Source organism: Malus domestica, chromosome 17 (genome assembly GCF_042453785.1).
Source record: "Malus domestica chromosome 17, GDT2T_hap1".
Lineage (NCBI taxonomy): Eukaryota > Viridiplantae > Streptophyta > Magnoliopsida > Rosales > Rosaceae > Malus > Malus domestica.
In genome coordinates this window covers 15,289,323-15,310,260 of record NC_091677.1, presented here as the reverse complement: position 1 = coordinate 15,310,260, position 20,938 = coordinate 15,289,323, and the positions used below count along the sequence as shown (strand labels likewise).

Genomic DNA, 20,938 nt, shown 5'->3' with positions numbered 1-20,938 from the left:
GGTGAATTTCAAACATGAAAGAAAATGTGTTGCGAGTCAAACTTTGAGATAGCTCTAGCGTGTGAAATAGAAATATCACTTAATTAAGACGAATAATTTAAAATTGAGGAGAACGACTTGACTGTTTCCATCTCTGTGTGTTGTCACCCAACCTGTGGAAAAACAAAACGTGTGAGGCATTCTTCCAAATGCGTTGGTTGTTCCCAAAGTGGCCCTTATGATTTGGCACGCATGAGATCCCAGAAAGCTGTTTAACCATGTTCCACAAACAAGCAGGGAGCTGTGGTCTCTTTCCCTTCAATTACTCCCAATCCGTCAATTGATGCGAACCAAGGACAAAATGGGTACACCTGGCGTCCTCTTGCTGGTGAGATTCTCATGTGAAATCGATGTTTAGTCCATGTAGCGTCGTTTTCGAAGAATTACTTGCCGAGTGTTTAAACTTCTCGAGTCTGAAAAAACTAACTCTCTATCAACTTGTGAGAAATTGGAGATTCCAAAATGATTCAGATATCAGTTGTTGGGTAGAAAATGCCTCAATAGACAGACTTAAGCCTTTTCAAAATCTCGTATGACAAGTTGACTTACATTCACTCACTCTCGAGATGCCACAGTGGTGTCCTAAACGCCATGGTGGCACCCCGAAGGGCTTAGGGAAGTCGCTCTCCAAGTTTCTGAACTAAGAATTGACATCCTCTGCCCAACCTTTCAGTTTTTAAATTAGAAGTGCACTACAATCACTTTATCATCTTTAAGGAACATAGTTTGCTTCAAGGAAAGAAAAAGTTACCGCTGCTGCTGCTAAATTTTCACAAGCTGCATTTGGTAAGGAACAAGAGAATCCTTGCCCAATTGTCTTTCGCGTTTATCGCATCGACTGTATAAAACATCTACCATATGTGGTATGTTCATACAAATTCATTTACTGGTTTTGATTTGATCCTTTGAATCCGATAGACTATCGCTCAATTCACGGCCCTTTGTTTCAAACGGAAAGAGCAACACGCATACCCCCGAAAGAAAAATTACAATCTCAAACAGCAAAATCGATGCTGTTTGATGGCATCCATGTACCAAACCTACTGCCACAAGAGGGCAGATCATTCCGCCAATTCTTCCCATTGAACTTGCGATTCCAACGCCAGTTGTTCGGATTGAGGTTGGGTATATCTGCAGTTCAAACCAAAGAAATAAAAGATCAAAACCCTGGCACAATTTCTAAATGATTTTCATAGACACAAATTCATACAACCAGAAGAATAATAATGTGAATCTTCAAACAATGTTCTTCACAAAATGATTTCTTCTACGCTGAACAATGAGTTCATCTTGTATTAACGCTTATGAATGTGATGGAGAAATTAGAGGTTACGTGCATGTGCTGAGTGTCAAACGACATCTGAGTTCAATTGTACAATAAAGAAACCCACCGAAGACATAAATATTGAGGACAATTTTGCATTGAACGAAAGCACGGACTAGTTGTGGGCTTAAAAATCAATTTTCTTGTTTGTGGTCTCTCAAAATGATGAATGCATTAACAAATTACCTCTGGGGCGTATATGTAGACTATCGTGAAGGTCGCTGTGATGCATATGCGAGCTCCAAACAGAAGACTAGTGGTCAGGCCCTGAGACTGATGGACAACCAAGGGGAGTAGAAAAATGCAACATATGAAGAACATGGCTGACATTGAAAGCTTACGACCCAGTTTGTCGACCATGGCAGCAGATAAGAGGAGCCCAGGAAACTCTTCATTCCAAACAAAGTTAAATGTCAGTTAACAAATTCTTAGAAGTACAAACACACTTTTTTTTCAAGTTATTATACTGAAATAAATAGATGAATGTACCTGCAAAACTAGCGATGAAAACATGCCTATAGCTAGTATCTGGCGCTTTGTCTGACTGTATTTGTTCTGGCGTACATTTACTATGTCCACTGTTCAACTCAGTTGTCAGAAGCACCAGGCCGTAATATGAAAAAGCATTCCCAAAGAATACTACCCATAAGAGCAAAGTAGATCGGACTAATTTTGGGGAAAGAAGTGTTAACAGTGAAGAGATGCCACCCATATTGGAATCCATCTCCGTAGGAATTGGATCTTTATTATCTGTCGGTGAGATCAAATGTGTATCTTCTGATGGAGTAATCTCTTCAGATAACTCTATTTTCAAATCAGAAACAAGATTACCAGCAGGGAGTTTCATTCCATTCATTCTTGCTACTTTCTCCAAAATATTGATTGCCTCGGTTGTTCGACCTTTTAAGCACAAATATCTTGGTGATTCAGGTGCAACCCAATAGAATATGAGGAGAAGCGACGAAGGGAGTGAAGACAAAGCAAGTAGCCACCTCCAACCAAAGTTTGGCATGACAAACTGCAAAGAACACAACATAAATATATGAAAGGACCAATCTTATATTCTCATCACACATATTCCACTACAAACGCAAAACAAGAGAATTAAAATTATCTGCAGTTGGATATGTACGCTTAATAACTCCGCCTATGTCTTACATGGCCGGTCCCAAGCCCGGATAAAGGAGGAGGGGGAGGGCGTCAGGTAGTCGACAGCCGGCACTCCATGATCACGTCGAATCCTTATGAAAATGAATCCAGAACAAAATCGCGCTAAAGCTAGGGCGTCACCCGTAAGTGGCGCGCTGTGTGGCCTGAGCACAGTGATAAGTGAGCAAGGGTCGCTGTATCTCCATCGGCACCCGGATGCAGTGTTAAATGAGCAAGGGGGCCATAGAAACTTCTTTTCGAACGACTCCACTCAAAGTTGTTTGGGAGCATATGCTCCTATCAACTTTACCCGGGACACACAAAAGAAGTACTTTGATCCTATTAGACGGGGGAGGGTGAAGAAGCTAGGACAGAAGGGTAGAGTTCAAGAGAGCAAAATGCGTTTAGGAACGTGGAATATAGGAACCTTAACGGGAAAATCTATGGAAGTAGTGGAAGTTATGGTGAGGAGAAGGATAAATATTATGTGCCTACAAGAAACTAAGTGGGTTGGTAGTAAGGCAAAGGATCTAGAAAACTCAGGGTTTAAACTTTGGTATTCGGGCACAAATAGAACGAGAAACGGTGTTGGCATCATCGTGGACAAGACCTTGGTACAAGATGTTGTAGATGTCAAGAGGGTAGGAGATAGAATCATGGCAATCAAGATTGTAATAGGACAAGAACTTATCAATGTGATTAGTGCGTACGCACCTCAAGTAGGGTTGGATACGAGTTCGAAGGAGAAATTTTGGGAAGATCTTGGAGACTTGGTGCAAGGAATTGCTCAGACGGAGAAGTTATTTATAGGAGGAGATTTAAATGGACACGTGGGCAGGGAGACAGGCAACTATGGAGGTTTTCATGGTGGCCATGGTTTTGGGGAGAGAAACGAGGATGGGGAAGCTATCTTGGATTTTGCAATGGCATATGATCTCTTCTTAGCCAACACCTTCTTTAAGAAGAGAAAAGAACATGTGATCACCTACAAGAGTGGGTCGTTAAAAACACAAATAGATTTTCTTGTAATGAGGAAAGGGGATCGTATAACTTGTAAGGATTGCAAAGTTATACCAGGAGAGAGCGTGGCTAATCAACATCGCTTGTTGGTGATGGATGTACATATCAAAAGAGTAAGACAAAAGAACAAGACTTGGAAGTGCCCAAGGACTAGATGGTGGAATCTAAAAGAAGAAAAACAAGCCATTTTCAAAGAGAAGGTAATCACCCAATGTGTGTGGGATAGAGAGGGGGAAGCTAGCCAAATGTGGGATTCCATGGCTAGTTGTATCCGAAAAGTAGCAAAAGAGGTATTAGGAGAGTCCAAGGGCTTTGCCCCACACCAAAAGGAATCTTGGTGGTGGAATGAGGAGGTACAAACAAAGGTGAAGGCTAAGAAGGAATGTTGTAAAGCCTTATACAAGGAGAGGACTGATGAAAATGGTGAAAGGTATAGAAAAGCGAAGCAAGAGGCGAAGAAAGCTGTCAAAGAAGCTAAGTTAGCGGCTTACGACGATATGTATAAACGACTAGATACCAAAGAAGGAGAGTTGGATATCTATAAACTATCTAGAGCAAGGGAAAAAAAGACAAGGGACCTAAACCAAGTGAGGTGCATCAAGGATGAGGATGGAAAGGTTCTTGCTACAGAGAACGCGGTTAAAGACAGATGGAGAGGTTATTTTCATAATCTTTTCAATGAAGGACATGAAATGAGTGCTTCTTTAGGGGAGTTGAGTAACTCAGAAGAGTGTAGAAACTACTCTTTTTATCGTCGAATCCGGAAGGAAGAAGTCGTTGTAGCTTTGAAGAAGATGAAGCATAAAAAAGCAATAGGCCCAGACGATATACCAATCGAAGTGTGGAAACTTTTGGGAGAGACAGGTATAACATGGCTCACTGACCTTTTCAATAGGATTTTGAAAACGAAGAAGATGCCAAATGAGTGGCGAATGAGCACTTTGGTGCCTATCTACAAGAATAAGGGCGACGTACAAAATTGCATGAACTATAGGGGTATTAAGCTAATGAGTCATACAATGAAGCTCTGGGAGAGAGTCATTGAGCATAGATTGAGGCAAGAGACACGGGTTTCGGACAACCAATTCGGGTTCATGCCAGGGCGCTCAACCATGGAGGCAATCTATCTCTTACGAAGATTGATGGAAAGATATAGAGATGGGAAAAAGGATTTACACATGGTCTTTATAGATTTGGAAAAAGCGTATGATAGGGTCCCAAGAGACATTCTTTGGAGGATTTTAGAGAAGAAAGGAGTACGAGTAGCATATATCCAAGCTATAAAGGATATGTATGAAGGAGCAAAGACTGCCGTAAGAACTCATGAAGGACAAACCGAAAGCTTTCCCATAACTGTAGGATTACATCAAGGCTCATCCTTAAGTCCTTACCTTTTTGCGTTGGTAATGGATGAGTTAACACGACATATTCAAGATGATATTCCTTGGTGTATGCTTTTCGCAGACGATATAGTGTTGATAGATGAAACTCAGGAAGGGGTAAATGCAAAGCTTAACCTTTGGAGAGAAGTGTTGGAATCTAAAGGTCTTCGCCTAAACCGATCAAAGACAGAATATATGGAGTGCAAGTTCAGTGCAAATGGAGGCCAAAACGAGTTAGGGGTGAGGATCGGAGATCAAGAAATACCAAAGAGCGACCGTTTTCGTTACCTAGGATCTATCTTGCAAAAGAACGGAGAATTAGATGGAGATCTCAACCATAGAATACAAGCTGGATGGATGAAGTGGAAGAGTGCATCCGGCGTGTTGTGTGACCGCCGTATGCCACTGAAGCTCAAGGGAAAATTTTATAGGACGGCAATAAGGCCGGCGATGCTGTATGGCACAGAATGTTGAGCGGTGAAACATCAACAGGTACACAAAATGGGTGTAGCGGAGATGAGGATGCTTTGTTGGATGTGTGGGCACACGAGAAAGGATAAGATTAGGAATGAGGATATCCGGGGTAAAGTAGGAGTAGCCGAAATTGAAGGAAAGATGAGAGAAAATCGGTTACGGTGGTTTGGACATGTGCAAAGAAGGCCTACTGACGTTCCGATTAGAAGATGCGACTATGGGACAGAGGTTCAGGGCCGAAGGGGTAGAGGAAGACCTAGGAAAACTTTGGAAGAGACTCTAAGAAAAGACTTAGAGTACTTGGATCTAACGAAGGACATGACACAGGATCGAGCACAATGGCGTTCTAAGATTCATATAGCCGATCCCACTCAGTGACTTGGATTTTCCAAGTCTCCAACCGAGAAGTTTTCCTCACTCGGGAAATTAAGGGAACACTACCCCAACCTACATGCTCCACTCAGAAAGCTTCAACATACAAGCTTTAACAAAAGAAAATTCAAAGAACTTAGCGAAGAAGGCTTTGGTGTATTTAACACAATACGTTGAAATGAAGGAAAGCTTATTTATTGATATCCCCGATAAGCTACAAATATGTACATATACATGAGTCAAAATAAGCACACAAGAGGGAGCCTTCACAAAGGTTGCTTAGGAGAAGTCTCAGCAGTCGGTAGAGCCCCAGAAAGATAAGGCACCAGAGGGGGATCATTTGGAGCCTCAGTACTGGACAGAACCCTAGAAGGAGGAGGCATCAGAGGTTGATCATTTGGAGCTTCATTACGCGGTACAGCCCCAGAAGACGAAGGCAATAAATGCCTTTGGAACAAACCCACAAATCTCTGATGATCAAGTAAAACCTGACCATCAGTTTCCTTCATCTGGTCAAGCTTCCTCTTCATGTTTGTAGCATAGTCATGTGCGAGCCGGTGCAACTGTTTATTCTCATGCTTGAGCCCTCTAATCTCCTGTTTGAGACTCATCACTTCAGCCGCCAATGATTCAACTTGGCGGGTTCGAGCAAATAGGCGTTGGGCCATATTAGACACAGAACCTGCACACTGAACACTGAGAGCCAGCGAATCCTTAACAGCTAACTCATCAGACCGTTTGGAAAGTAGTCTGTTATCTTTGGGAGTGAGAAGGTTCCTGGCCACCACCGCAGCGGTCATATCATTCTTCATCACGGAATCCCCAACGGTAAGAGGACCAGTAGGGGAGACGAAGGATGGGCGCCATATGTTGTCTGGAGAAGGCGGGGCTGCCTCTTCAACAAGGTTCAAGTCAAAACGACGGTCGGAGGGGCCAGACATTTTCAAAGGTGTTGAAGAGAGAAGAGGTCGGACAAATCAAGATCTTAGAAGTGCAAGAATGAAGCTTCTACTGGTGGAGATTCAAGTGTGCTTTGGAACTTAATGCCAGCCCCTATAAAAATCTGCACTCGACGAAGCTTCAAAAATCGAAGAGGCGCCTGCTCAGAAATCGAAGAGGCGTTTGCTTTCTCAAAAGCTGGGCTGCTTAGAGATCACGAGGGTTGATCTCAGAAATCGAAGAGGCGTTTGCTTTCTCAAAAGTTGGGCTGCTCAAAGACCACGAAGGCCGATCTCAAAAATCGAAGAGGCGCTCGCTTTCTCAAAAGCTGGGCTCCCCAGAGACCACGAGGGCCGATCTCAGAAATCGAAGAGGCACCTACTTTTCCAGCCTTTTCCAGCCCTTTGCCAAAGTTCTCTGCCAAAGTTGAGCACGTGAAGCTTGCAACTCCCACTACATCGCTCTGACCAAGAAAGGTAAAAGAATAGCAAAGAAACAGCACTAACAAAAGTTTAGACACATAAATTTTGAAGGTCTAGCTACCATATTATTACCCACAACTGTAAAGGAACAGTACCACTGCTGGATAATTGGAAAGTCCCTGTGTGTCAACCTCTGTGCTTCGTGGCAAGGTAGACTAGCAAACATGCCCAACCTTTACTCACATTCGAGAAAACACTCCCAATAAGATTGCTTGCTCCAAAATCGAAGAGGCACCGTCCTCCGAATCTCGAGAGCCAGACTCCCAACATGACTACTTTCTCAAAATCGAAGAGAGGGTAAAGGAACAATACCATTGCTGGATAATTGGAAAGTCCCTGTGTGTCAACCTTTGTGCTTCGTGGCAAGGTAGACTAGCAAACATGCCCAACCTTTACTCACATTCGAGACAACACTCCCAACAAGATTGCTTGCTCCAAAATCGAAGAGGCACCGCCCTCCGAATCTCGAGAGCCAGACTCCCAACATGATTACTTCCTCAAAAATCGAAGAGACACTGCTCTCCGAATCTCGAGAGTCATACCCCCAGCATGATTGCTTTCTCAAAAATCGAAGAGGCATCATTCTCCGAATCTCGAGAGCCAGATACCACAGACCACTTTTTCAAAGTGCTCTGACAGAGTTAAAACATGTGAAACTGGCAGCTCCCACTATCGTGCTATGACCAAGCAGGGTAAAGGAATAGCATTACTACTTGTTGTTAGGGAGACTCCTATATATGTCGACCTCCATCCCCAACGGACAGGCAGACCTGCAAAAATGCTCAACCCTTCATCATATCTGAGAGGGCACTCCCAACGAAGCCTTTCGAAATATTCAGCTTTCTTTCCCCCCGATAATACCTCTGCAAACAAGCTATACTAGAGCAAGAATATCTCATATCATCAGGGTTAAAAGCAAGAGTATCCCATATCATGCTTTTTCCCTGTCTTTTCTTTTGGCCTTGTTTTTACCTGCAAGACAAGGAGAAAGAGAGCAATCAGTCAGCACTTGGAATCAAGCTTCCAGCCAGGAACTGACTGCCTGGAACCCCTTACCTGATTACTTACCTGGCATTGCTCTCGAGTACTCATCTTCAACATCTTATGTTTCCAGGGAAGATTCCGCATCTGCTTGAGGAACAGATAGGGCAAGTGCGAAGGATACAAGGAAGCATGTGGAGACAAGCGTAACAGCACACGTGCCGATACATTCATTAGTTTGTCAAAAGCAAAAGTATCCCATATCAGCAGGGTGGAACGTACTCTAGATTTGATGGACTTGTTTTGACCCTCAAATTCTTCAGTCGGCCTTATACTCTGGAGGAAACCAGAAAACCCTCCAGCTCAGTTCAAGAATAAGCCTGTGGAAAGTTACTTCTTCAAAAGCAAAAGTATCTCATATCATCTCTTCTCATTTTTCTTCTCTTTATCCTTCATGCTGCTGCAAGATGGGGAGAAGGTGAACAATCAGTCGGAGCTCTGATTGCTTACCTTGTCTGTCACCTCTTTCAGCAGACCCCCTAGCTCGGCGACTTGGGGGACTCCTACTACATGGTTTGTATCGCGCTTGACCAAGCCTGAAACTACAAGTAAGCTTCAAGTGAAATTGATACATTACCTTGTGCATCTCCACCAGTTAAAGATACCACCCCTGGATGGAGGAAGAGTACTTCCAGAGAAGATGCCACATCTACCTATGAGACAGATAAGGCAAGTCAAGACGACACCACACTCCGATACTTAGAAGTTTCGTGATTACGAGATCATTCTCCCACAATATTTCCTAATGTCATTTGTACTAAATCATTCACTTGTACTCACTAAATGAGAGCTTGAACCTATGTACTTGTGTAAACCCTTCACAATTAATGAGAACTCTTCTATTCCGTGGACGTAGCCAATCTGGGTGAACCACGTACATCTTGTGTTTGCTTTCCTATCTCTATCCATTTATATACTTATCCACACTAATGACCGGAGCAATCTAGCGAAGATCACAAAAAGCGATCGTTTTCGCTACCTAGGATCTATCTTGCAAGAGAACGGAGAATTAGATGGAGATCTCAACCATAGAATACGAGCTGGATGGAAAGAGTGCATCCGGCGTGTTGTGTGACCGTCGTAGGCCACTGAAGCTCAAGGGAAAATTTTATAGGACGGCAATAAGGCTAGCGATGTTGTATGGCACAGAATGTTGGGTGGTGAAGCATCAACACGTACACAAAATGGGTGTAGCGGAGATGAGGATGCTTCGTGGGATGTGTGGGCACACGAGAAAGGATAAGATTGGGAATGAGGATATCCGAGGTAAAGTAGGAGTAGCCGAAATTGTAGGAAATATGAGAGAAAATCGGCTCCGGTGATTTTGAACATGTGCAAAGAAGGCCGACTGACGCTCCGGTTCGAAGATGTGACTACGGGACAGAGGTTCAGGGCCGAAGGGGTAGAGGAAGACCTAGGACAACTTTGGAAGAGACTCTAAGAAAAGACTTAGAGTACTTGGATCTAACGGAGGACATGACACAAAACCGAGCGCAATGGCGTTCTAGGATTCATATAGCCGACCCCACTTAGTGGGAAAAGGCTTTGTTGTTGTTGTTGTTGTTGTTGTTGGATATGTACGCTTAATAAGGAAGTGACATGTTTGTTGTGTTCATCATATCCAGTTGACACAACTGCTAAAAACTGGTTATTATTGATCCCAAAATTCCTTTACTTCCAATATCTAAAGATAAAAGACTAACAAAATATACACACCAAAAATCAGAGGCACGGAATCAAATCAAGAAAAAACACTGGAAAATCAAACGAATACTAATAAAGTACTCTAAACATACCCACGCAAGTGAAGCCTCAAGAATTGTTCCAAGAGTCCAAAATGCTGAAAAAATAACCATCCACTTGCCTCTGTTAGGAGCAGGAATGAACTCCAGAAACCAGGATGAGAGTACAGGGCCACCTCCCAAACCAACACCAACCAAGCAACGAAGAACAAGCAAGGATGCATAATTAGGGGAAAGAGCACTCAGAAAACCAGCACCACAAGTAATTGTGGCTGTAATGAGGAATCCTTTCCTGGAGGAATAGAAGTTTTAACAACAAAATAAGAACCAGTAGAATTGTTAACTCGGAAAATGGTGCATTCAAGATTGCAAAGGCAAAAAGAACCAAATCTAAATCCAATGCAGAAATGTGCAGCTGCATAGACAGAAAACAAAATGCAGAAATGGCAAGCAGATTCTGTAGATAGCAAACCCGAGGAGGAGTGATCAGTACTGGCAGAAGAAGATCATGTCATTTACAGTTGTGGTTCAAGTACATAGCTCAATTGGATATCATGTGCCAAAGAAATAGCATTTTTTTCACTACTAAATGATGCAGGTTATGTGTGTGCAATACAAGGTATCTCAATAATGTAAATCCGTCAGTCTTAGGGGAATAAACCATAATCAAAAGATTGTACCAAAGTTTGAATCACTAACATCCAGACATAAACAGTTTTAGTCATCCTTGTGTCCATAATTAATTTATATAGTCAAATGCACATCTCTATGGAATCATCTAAGTCATTTGTGTTGTGATTTGGCCAGTCAAAATACGAAGGCAAAATAGGTTTAGGTTTTCAATAGGTGTTGGGAAAGGAGAAAAGGAATGTGTACTGATTATTTCCCATAAGAATTGGGAAATAGGGTTTTCTTTATAATGCCAACTCTACTCTAAAAGGATTTACGAATCCTATACTTGTAAGGCATGTAACCATCGGTTTATGTACTATAATTAGGCTTGTTGGGAGTTGATTATTCACACAAATAAAAGAGAGGATACAAGGGTAGAGAGCCAAGAGTGGTAGAGAGATCTAAAACAAGGTTTTGGGGTTTAGCATAAGGGTTTTCAAAAAGTTCTTGTAACCGAGTTGTTATTCTCCATAGTGCAGGTGATTTCCCAAGAGATCACACAAGGGATAGGCAAATTTCACCGAACCTTGCTAAATTCATTGTGTTTGTGTGTGGCATGTTTACTTTATTGTTCATATATTCGCATAGCATCATCTTATAAATTTGCATAACACCGGAGACTATCGATAAATAAGATCAACTAAGGAGAATTAAAATCATCAATTTGTTACATAAGAGAAGCGCGGGAATTAAATCAAATATATTGATGATAAAGATATAATATTAGTAGGCACCTCTTTAGTCCCAAGATATAAGACAGGATTCCAAAAACGATTTAGACTGTTTGAATTAATCAAAGAGAAGAGAAATAAAGAAACAAAAAAAGGCCCACCTACGTCCATGTTTATCAGAAACGATGCCCCATGAGTATGCTCCGACTAGCATTCCAGCAAAAACCACACTAGTTATAAAACTTTCTTGTTTAGAAGAAAGACCCCAAGCAGACTGAACTGCCGGTCCAACAAAAGAAAGTAACATCATCTCCATGGCTTCTGAGACCCAACCCATGCCGGCATAAGCAAGCACAAGAATTTGGAATTTTCCAAACCCCATGGCCACAAGAGCCTCGTCGACAGTGTATTCCTGGCCTCCATCTCCCATCTATAGGTTTGAGACAACAAAACTATTTCACCGACTAGAATAACATGCAGAATTCTTACTGCCATATGATCGTATCATAAATGATAGTTTTTAACGAACAACTACCAGAAATTTACATCTTCCAAGGTAGTTATTGATGAGCCATAAACAGTTGTAGCAACTATTCATATTCTAAAACCATGACATCTAATGAGACAGCGTGGAAAATGCTCACGTGGAAAAACAACTTTGAGGGAGAACTTGCATTCAACCGGGACACCAAGGTGTAATCATCCTAAACCAACGACATGTGGGAATGTTAAAACACATGGAGACACATGATAGGTTTGGAATAACGCCACCTTTGGAGTCTCAGTTGAATGTAAATTTCTCATTCTGAAGGCAAAAGATACTAACTTCACTACAAGGAAACATGAGACAAGCTGGTGATGTTGAAGCCTAACATCAAGAAACTGTGTTAACATTGGTTGCATAAAGTAGTAAGGCACTTCAATGTTCCTATTCCGTAAAGTTTTTCGACTCAAATTACTTCTTTGAGCATCCCCACATTTGGGAACACACAAACTCTACCCACTCCAGCCTATTAAATTTTTTTAAATCCAATACATAAAGAATTATGCAAGGAGCTTGTAGCTCGGTTAGTTCATAGCATTGCACCCGAGGACCCGAGTTCAATTCCCCCCTCCCCCACTATAGCTTGTATTGGAAAAAAAATACTGAATTATAATTGCAGAATATAATCTTAAACAAGTTTCTGAAGCTCTAATCTAACTCTATCGTTCTTGTTTTCATTCTTTTTTTTTTAAGGAAAAAAAAATGATCACTTTGTAATAGGGGTATCTACTATTTAGAAGAAATATAAAGTCAATTATGGATCCAAACAATCCCAAAACAATGTAACAATATTAAATTAAAGCAAATGGAAGGGAAACTAAGAAATTAAAAAACTAACCTGCAATGTAGAAAGAAAGATCTTACAGTTTCTGTTGTTGGGATCGGAAACTGGGATTTGGGAAATGACAGAAAGCAATCAAAGTCAAAAGCTTGAGGAAGGGACTTTCTCTATTGAATCGGCTGAATTCTAGATTTCCCCAAGTTTTTATTTTTGTGTGAAATTCTGAGAAATCAATGATTTGGGCAATCTACAAAACGCAAAATTGAGAGGAACAACGAGCGAAGGATCGATCTTTGATTCTTTCACGATGTTTTGATTTTCCGGTGTTGTGGGGTCTGACGATTTCTTCGGCTTCCCGCTTCCATCAACTCTGCTGCTCTCTCTCTCTCTTGACCTTTGAGTTACGAGCTAAATTTGTAGTTAAATTGAAGGGAGCTTTAACGAAAGGGTTATTTTTGAACTGTTTATTTTAACGGAAAATTATAGTTTTACGTTAAGAAGTTAATTATGGTATTATTCATTTTATCCCTTATAAAAATTCAAAATTTTCAAGTTATTTTCATTAGTTTTATTTAAATTTAAATGATGTATCACTAATAAAAAAATATAAACATTAATTAATATATTAAATAATAATTTTACAGATGTAAACATCGAGAAACAATCTAAACGTCAAGTTAACACTCATAGGTTTATCCTTATATTCTCAAGCGGACCTAATTCACTTTACACTTGATCAGCCTAAAACAACAGAACAATATAGGAAATGGTAGAAAACAAACATACAAACATTAATTTTGAGTGCTTCAACTAATGTAAATTAGAAACACCTCAATTCGTAATAATGGTAAAGATTACCTACCCAACATACTATATATCGTCTTAACATTTCATTACTCATGCTTAGATAAAATAAAAAAAATAAAAAATATATATATCTATGCCAGATTAATGAATTCATCAATCACTAAATACATTATTAAAAAAAAACAAGGAGAGAATCTTAAGTGGTAAATTTGTCTAAAGCTAAACCTGATCACTTAGTGTAGTTGACTACCCTTTTTTTTTTTTTAAATAAGGTACGATATTCATTAAACAGAATGAAACGTACAAATAAAAGGAATACGTTGCATACATAGGCTTCGATAAAAACTTTGTCAGGGCTTTTAACCCGGTCTAAGAAAAAAAAAGCGTCCCGCACCTAACAATCAACTAAGAGTTTTCTTTCCTCATATACCAAATCAATAGTATAATTAAATAGACATATCTACAAAAAGTGCATCCATGATTAAACTTGGAGGTTCCCCCCCGCCATATTAACTCTTGGCTCGAATTAATCCCCGCACAAGCAAGTCAATGGGCAATCTGATTGGCCTCCCTTCTAGTATGACTCAACTTCATTTGGGAAACATCTTTAAGAAACATACGGATATCATTGATTAGAGGACCCATCAATGAAACATCATCAGTTTGATTTCCTTGATTATTCATAGTGGCAATGGTGATTAATGAATCCTTTTCAAAGACTACCTTCATCTCTCGAGGACAAACCTGCTAGACCAAAAGAACTGCACATCTCGCAGCAAGGAGCTCCATCTGCGGTGCTGACGTCGCTACCCTTGCTGGTCCTGAAAAGGCAGCAATGAAAAAACCCTCCCTGATCTGATTATCACTCCCACACTGCCATGTTTAGATCTCTTGTCCCACGCTCCGTCAAAATTGCATTTAACCCAGCCATCTTCAGGTTTATTCGATCGTTGCTTAGTCCGATCAAGTTTCTTCACTTGTGGTGAGTGCCACTTCTTATATTCCAACAACCAACCTTTTGCTCGAATTCCTACCTCCCTCTGTGGCAGCTTTGTCTTATCCCAAAATAACTCATTCCTTGTCCTCCAAAGAGTCCAAATAATACGAGACAAATCAAAAGTTTGTGGGGATGAGTTTTGAACCAAATGAATAAGCCAATCCTACAAACTGAGCCTTCTAAACTCTTGGACTCTGAAACCCAAGCTTGAGAACCATACTGCCGCTGCCATACTGCAGTCTCTCAGAACATGCTTAATGGTCTACATATTCCCACCCCCCCCCCTCCCCACAATCAAGGTTAATATCGATGATATCGAAAATATCGGTAATCAAAAAACACGGAAATATCGATGGAAATATCGGAATATTATCGATGTCGATAAAAATAATATGGAAACCACGGAAATTGTTGGAAAAAACTTGGAAATTTTTATTGAAACTTTGCAGGATGTTTATTTAGTCAATTATCTATTAATTTATCACAAAAAAATGGAAGGAAATGCATTGCATGATGGCTGTAACTGATTTAAGTTGATTATATAGCGAGCTAGCAAATATTGTGAGTGTAGAAAATATGTAGTAATTAATGAAAGAAGTTTAAACACACCATAATCATTTATATATAATGAATTAATACAATATTTTACACTTTATACATTGCATGGTAAGATACATGAGTGACTTAGTACCAAATAGAGTTCCTATGAGGTTCAAAATTTTCACTATCTTCGTCATCTCTATGTGTAGAGTAAGTGTATTTTAGCATATTTTCACAAAAACATAAGTGATATGGTGGTCAAGATGTTGAAGGAGTAAAATGGGAGAGGTTCGAATCCCCTTGGTGTTTTTTTAAATATAGAAATTTTTCCTAGATAATAAATATTAGCTTGTAAGCCTTGCAGACATCTTAACAACCATATAAATATTACAGGCTGAATATGTAATTACAAACACATCTATAGCGAGTTGGATAAGGTCTAGGTGTGTGGTTGACAAAGGGGGGGATTTGAATCCCCTTGGTGTTTTTTTTTCTTTCTTATTTTCTTTTCCTTTTCCTTTTTTTCTTTTGTTTTCTCCTGCCTTTCAACTAAATAATTCATAATTTATATTTATATAACCTTTATATATATATAAAATATATCTCAAACTTTTAAAATTATAAAACACCCACGTAGTGTGGGTGGATCTCAAACTTGAACAACTTTTTAAAATACAAAGAACCCACTACGTGGGTCTCTCCCCTACCCCGAGACCCCATTTCCTTCTCACTCACTTTGACTCTCTCTCTCTCTTCTCTGCACTGTCTCTCTCTCTCGAAACCCTCTTACCTCTCTCCCTCTCTTGCCGTGACCACACACACACACGCAGCAGCACCATCTGCTCGACTCGAGCAAATCGAGGAACACATCATCAGTCTTCTCTCTCCCGCTTCTGCGAGAATGGCGGAGCCCATAACTTTCCGGCGAGTCTTCTTTGATTTTCCGGTTAGGTAAGTCTCGGATCTCTCTCTCCGTGTTAGTGTGAAGCTCAGATTAGTTCGATCTGCTGCACTGCCCTTCGTTCACCATCGCAGAAAGAACAGACAGGGAGCGAGCGAGCGGAAGGGAGACACACCACACCCACCCCACCGTGACCTCCACCACAGTGGCGCACACTCCGGCGAGCACCATCACCACCTGTGAGAGGCGCAGATCTTGGCAGCTGCGACGACGGAGCTCGGCCGCCGTTCCAATGACGGAGAGAGAGCGATATTATCGATAATATCGCAATATTTTGACAAAAACTAATTAGATACCTATTAAAATATCGGTAACGCGAAAAACCGATAATATCGGCGATATTTCGTCGATATTATCGGCATTTAAGACCTTGCCCACAACTGATACACCCATCCTCCTGTATGACTTTCCTCTTCAACAAATTGGTATGGGTCGGAAGAGCATCATAACAGCTCCGCCATACACAGATTTTGACCTTGCCTAGTATGCAAGCTTTCCATAACGTCCTCCAAAAAAATTCCACCTGACTATTTGACGCGAGCCTCTGCACCTTCACTATTTGAAACCAGCTCGCTCCTAGCAAAATGATATGCACTCCGAACTGAAAATCTTCTCTCCCTTTCGAAATGCCAAATAACCTTATCACCAACGTCTCAGAGACTCAACGAAATACTTAGGATGAGATTGATCTCTTCTTAACAAAAGATTTGCCCAAGAAGTGCCTCATTCCAAAAATAGGTGCCTCATTCCAACAGATTTTCTATCGGATGTATGAAATTGAAATAAAATGATAAGTAAATGTATGAAATTGAAATGTTTTAAAGATATTGTAAGGAATTGAAATCGACTACAAACCTGAGAAGGTAAAATGTAATTTACCCATTATATAATTATTTATATTTGTAATAGTTGTGTTCCGAGGTGTCACAAGAGCTCATTCTCTTAAATATACAAAATTGTCAAAAACAAAATTTAAAACTGGGGTAAGTTGTACAAAACATTGAGTAAATAGGATTTGTAGAAGAATGAATTATTAAGTCTTAAGGTATTTCAATGAAAGATGTATCTCTATCATTTGAATTATTTACAGTATTTGTATTACTATTTGTCCATCACCTATTTGTAAAATCACTTATCTTAATTGTTTCTCAATGCTTAATCCATATTTTGACAACCTTATGTTTTCTTTAAATGATTTTTTTTTTCAATGTGACCGTAATAAGACTATTCGAAGATACATTTTTTATAATGTTGGCACGAGATTGACATTAAACTGTGAACTGATAGATAGTTCATGGAGAGTCCCACTTTAAAATAGTTATTTTAAAAAAACTCAAACTTTTAGAAAACCTAAGTTTTAAATTAGATTCATATTAAAATGAATGACCGACTAACATATCATTTGATAAACAAATTTTAGTGTATGAAGTATCCCAAGAACTCAAATTTCTCAGTTTGTCCTTGAAAATTTCAATATTCTTGTATTGAATTCAACCTATGATTATTATACAAAGCTCAAAATCAACATTGAAATAACTAACAATTTGTCACACATGAGTTGAATGGAACTATTGTTTTCAAAAACTAAATTGAAATTAATAAATAAATAAATCATGCTTAGTTCAATCAGGTTAGCTCTAAGTTCTTTTATTTTTTATTTTTTTTTTATTATTATTTATTATATTAGCAATGGCTATCAGGTAAAGCATTACTACAAAAAACATATACACAGAGCTCCTATCATAATCCAAATATTGTAACAAAAAGGAACTTCAAGATAATATCATATGAGCACTTGTCCAAAACCAAGAAAAATTCACTCTGTAAGAATTGAATTTAATAAACGAAACCACCAATTATCAAATCAAATTAAAAAAAAGTTTTAAGTTTAAATTCAAAACGCAAGGTTCTTTGTTTTTAATCCCAATTCAATTTCAAAACTCTTGACTCACGTTTAAATTCGAAATTGGACATATTCAAACAACAACCATATATAATATATAACTAAAAGCCCGAGTTGCAACTAATTATCTCATAAGTAATGATTGTACGCATATCCGAAACAAAATTGAATCTGATTTAGAGGAGTATCCCATATTCCATATTGTGCCTTTGTATTAATTGTGAGCAAGTCTTAGTTTGTCTTCCTTTATTCTGGGGAGCTCAACTTCTTCAAAAGCCTACAATTATATACGAACTTATCACATTATATATAAACATAGAAGAAATCAGTAATGTCAAAATTTAACAAGACCAAAGTACCAAGCACCAAAAGTAAGATTGATTAACAGCGGCTAAATTACCAATGAAAGTTAGAAAAGACATAGTTAGAAAAGTTCCATGGCTGTTAGGTACTCCTAAGAATATGACTTAGCTTCTACTAATACACACCGAAAATTATTTATATTATAAAAGTGAGGCAGGACCAATAATTACAGAAAACATATTTTAAGTTGTCATTTTATAAGAGGCATCACGTATGAGATACATTTGTCAGTCTATACAAGAACATGTGCTTGATATCGAATTCCATACACACAGCACGCTTAGTTCAGTCAATTCACACTTTTCCAAAACCAAGAAAAAAAATTCTACTTTGTAAGAATAGAATTTAATATATGAAACTACCAATTTAGTTACCTAAAATTTAGGGTAAAAGACTGTTTACTACCCTCATGTTTCATGGTTTTCAACATTTAGTACATCAATTTTTTTTCGTCTCAGAGTCATACCTAAAGTGTAAATTTTGGGACAGTTTCATACATTTGTTAGTCAAACTGTTAATTCTCCCGTTAAGTGATGACGTGGCACCCATGTGGACGATGACTGGGAGCCACGTGTCATTAAAAATATTAAAATATTATTATTAAAAAAAAAAAAAAAACCTATCGTCTTCCCCACCCCGACCCCCCTCCCTTCTCTCTCCCTTCTCTTCTCTGCACCTACCCAACCCCCAACCTCTGCACCTTCCCCCACCCCCTATATTCCCCCACTGCACATCCAAACCAAGTAAATTAACCCGTCTTCCACCTCCCTTCCTTCTTCCCTCTGCAACATTCTTTTCGGCTCCCTCTTTTCTCTCCCCTATTTTTATCCCCCCTTCTCCACAACCACCACCTCCTCCACCATTCCTCTCCTAACCCTACCCCCTCTTCCTCCTCATTATCCTGCACCCCAACCCAACCCCACCCCCTGTCCCTCTTCCCTGATCCCCCTCATTCCTCCCTCTTCACCTCTCTCTCCCAAGCACAGTTGATTGGAGGGTCCATCATCAAGTTTGGATCCGAGCTTCTCCATGTCCAGCAGGTGCCGAAGATTTTGTCCTCAGAGCCACCCAACTCCTCAAAGCTGCAGGACGGGCTTCGAACGGGTCCTAAAGCAGATCCAGGTCGTCGGGATCAGAAAATGGATCTCGGATCGGGTTCGACGGTGGTAGAAGCCCCGGAACGGGGCGCTCGGAGTTGCGTCTGGCAACGGCTGCGCCATGTGTCTTGAGAGCTGGAGCTCGGATCCGGATTCGGGTTGGCTGGATCTTGCATTTTGTTAAGTCCAGTTTCGGGGTGGGGGAATGTACAGAGGTTGAGGTTGGGTAGGTGCAAAGAAGAGAAGGGTATGTTGTCGAGTCCAGTTTCTGGGTGGGGGAAGGTGCAGACGTTGGGGGTTGGAGAGAGAATGGAGGAGGGGTCGGGGTGGGGAAGACGACAGGTTTTTTTTATATTTTATATATATATATATTTTATAATAATAATAATAATATTTTAATATTTTTAATGACACGTGGCGCCCAGTCATTGTCCACATGGGCGCCATGTCATCACTTAACGAGAGAATTAACAGTTTGACTAACGGATGTATGAAACTGTCCCAAAATTTACACTTTAGGTATGACTTTAGGACGAAAAAAATTGATGTACTAAATGTTGAAAACCATGAAACATGAGAGTAGTAAACAGTCTTTTGCCCTAAAATTTATAACCAACACAGGAAACAACTCCAAACGCGAAGTTCTACACAAATTCCGATTCACATAAGTTCAAAACCCAAAAAACAAAAACAAAAAATTGCACAGAAAACCCTCTTCGAAGTCTAAAGATATTTCTGCTGAGTTGGTGTTTTTTTAAGCAAGATAGTGCTATTGTTGTTCAATTCTAAGAAAGAGAACGTGAGGTTTTGAGAGAGAGAAGCCGAAATGAAAGCAAAATAGGTGCGTTTGTACTCGAAGAAGACCCAATTCAGCTGCCATCCACGATGATATGCGTGGACAACATGGGCAGAAGCTTCATTTCATTGTACCAACTACCAAGCTTTAAAAAAAACAAGGCATGCAGAGCAACTGAAGGGCACTTTGGTCATTTCATTGTTGTTGAACAATTCTTAGTAACTGAGTTTTAGTATAGAAGAATTTATCATATTTTTAAGGGGTACTTTTATGCTCACCCCTCAACCCTATTTTCCCTCAGGATCCTAGAACTCTTGGTTTTCGAAGACATCAAACTCGACATCGAAGATGTTGTTGTTGGGGTCGCCATTGTTGGAGAAGTTGAAAAAACCCAAGTGCTGTGCGAAGCTTGCATCGCTTAAGCCAGAAAAGGGTGAGAAGAGGATGATTTTTTATTAAACTTTGAGCCCTTTTGGTTAAATAACATTTTTGGATGGTTTTTGGTTAAATATTTGTTGGCCCAAGCTTTTTTCATTAAAACTCCCTAAAAAAAGCATGCATAGCAACTGAAGGTCACTTTGGTCATTTCATTGTTATTGAACAATTCTTAGTAACTGAGTTTTAGTATAGAAGAATTTATCATATTTTTAAGGGTACTTTTATGCTAACCCCTCAACCCTATTTTCCCAACCCTTTTTTATTAAAACTTTTACTGACAAATATACCTCTTTGAAAAAGACCTAAAAGACCTAAAAAATAAGATAAATTACATAAAACTACATTAATTATAGGTCGAATCACAATCTCATGTTTTAAATATTGCAATGTCATATCTCAACTTA

The 20,938-nt window shown here is 39.7% G+C and overlaps 1 protein-coding gene across 2 annotated transcripts; it reads right to left on the bottom strand.

Moving 5' to 3' along the window:
* Positions 1–821: 821 nt before the first annotated feature.
* Positions 822–13,059, bottom strand: LOC103405682 (organic cation/carnitine transporter 7-like). Of its 2 annotated transcripts, none has more exons than XM_029097292.2 (6): positions 12,690–13,059; positions 11,469–11,737; positions 10,019–10,256; positions 1,853–2,381; positions 1,550–1,752; positions 822–1,170 (listed from the first exon to the last, which is right to left on the bottom strand). In XM_029097292.2, exons 2-6 carry the CDS (start codon positions 11,735–11,737, stop codon positions 919–921), a joined length of 1,491 nt encoding a protein of 496 aa, XP_028953125.1. In that variant the 5' UTR covers positions 12,690–13,059; the 3' UTR covers positions 822–918. The 2 variants fall into 2 exon arrangements, with proteins under 2 accessions (XP_028953125.1, XP_028953126.1); XM_029097293.2 differs by having other exon boundaries at positions 12,716–13,035.
* Between the last annotated feature and the right edge of the window lie 7,879 nt (positions 13,060–20,938).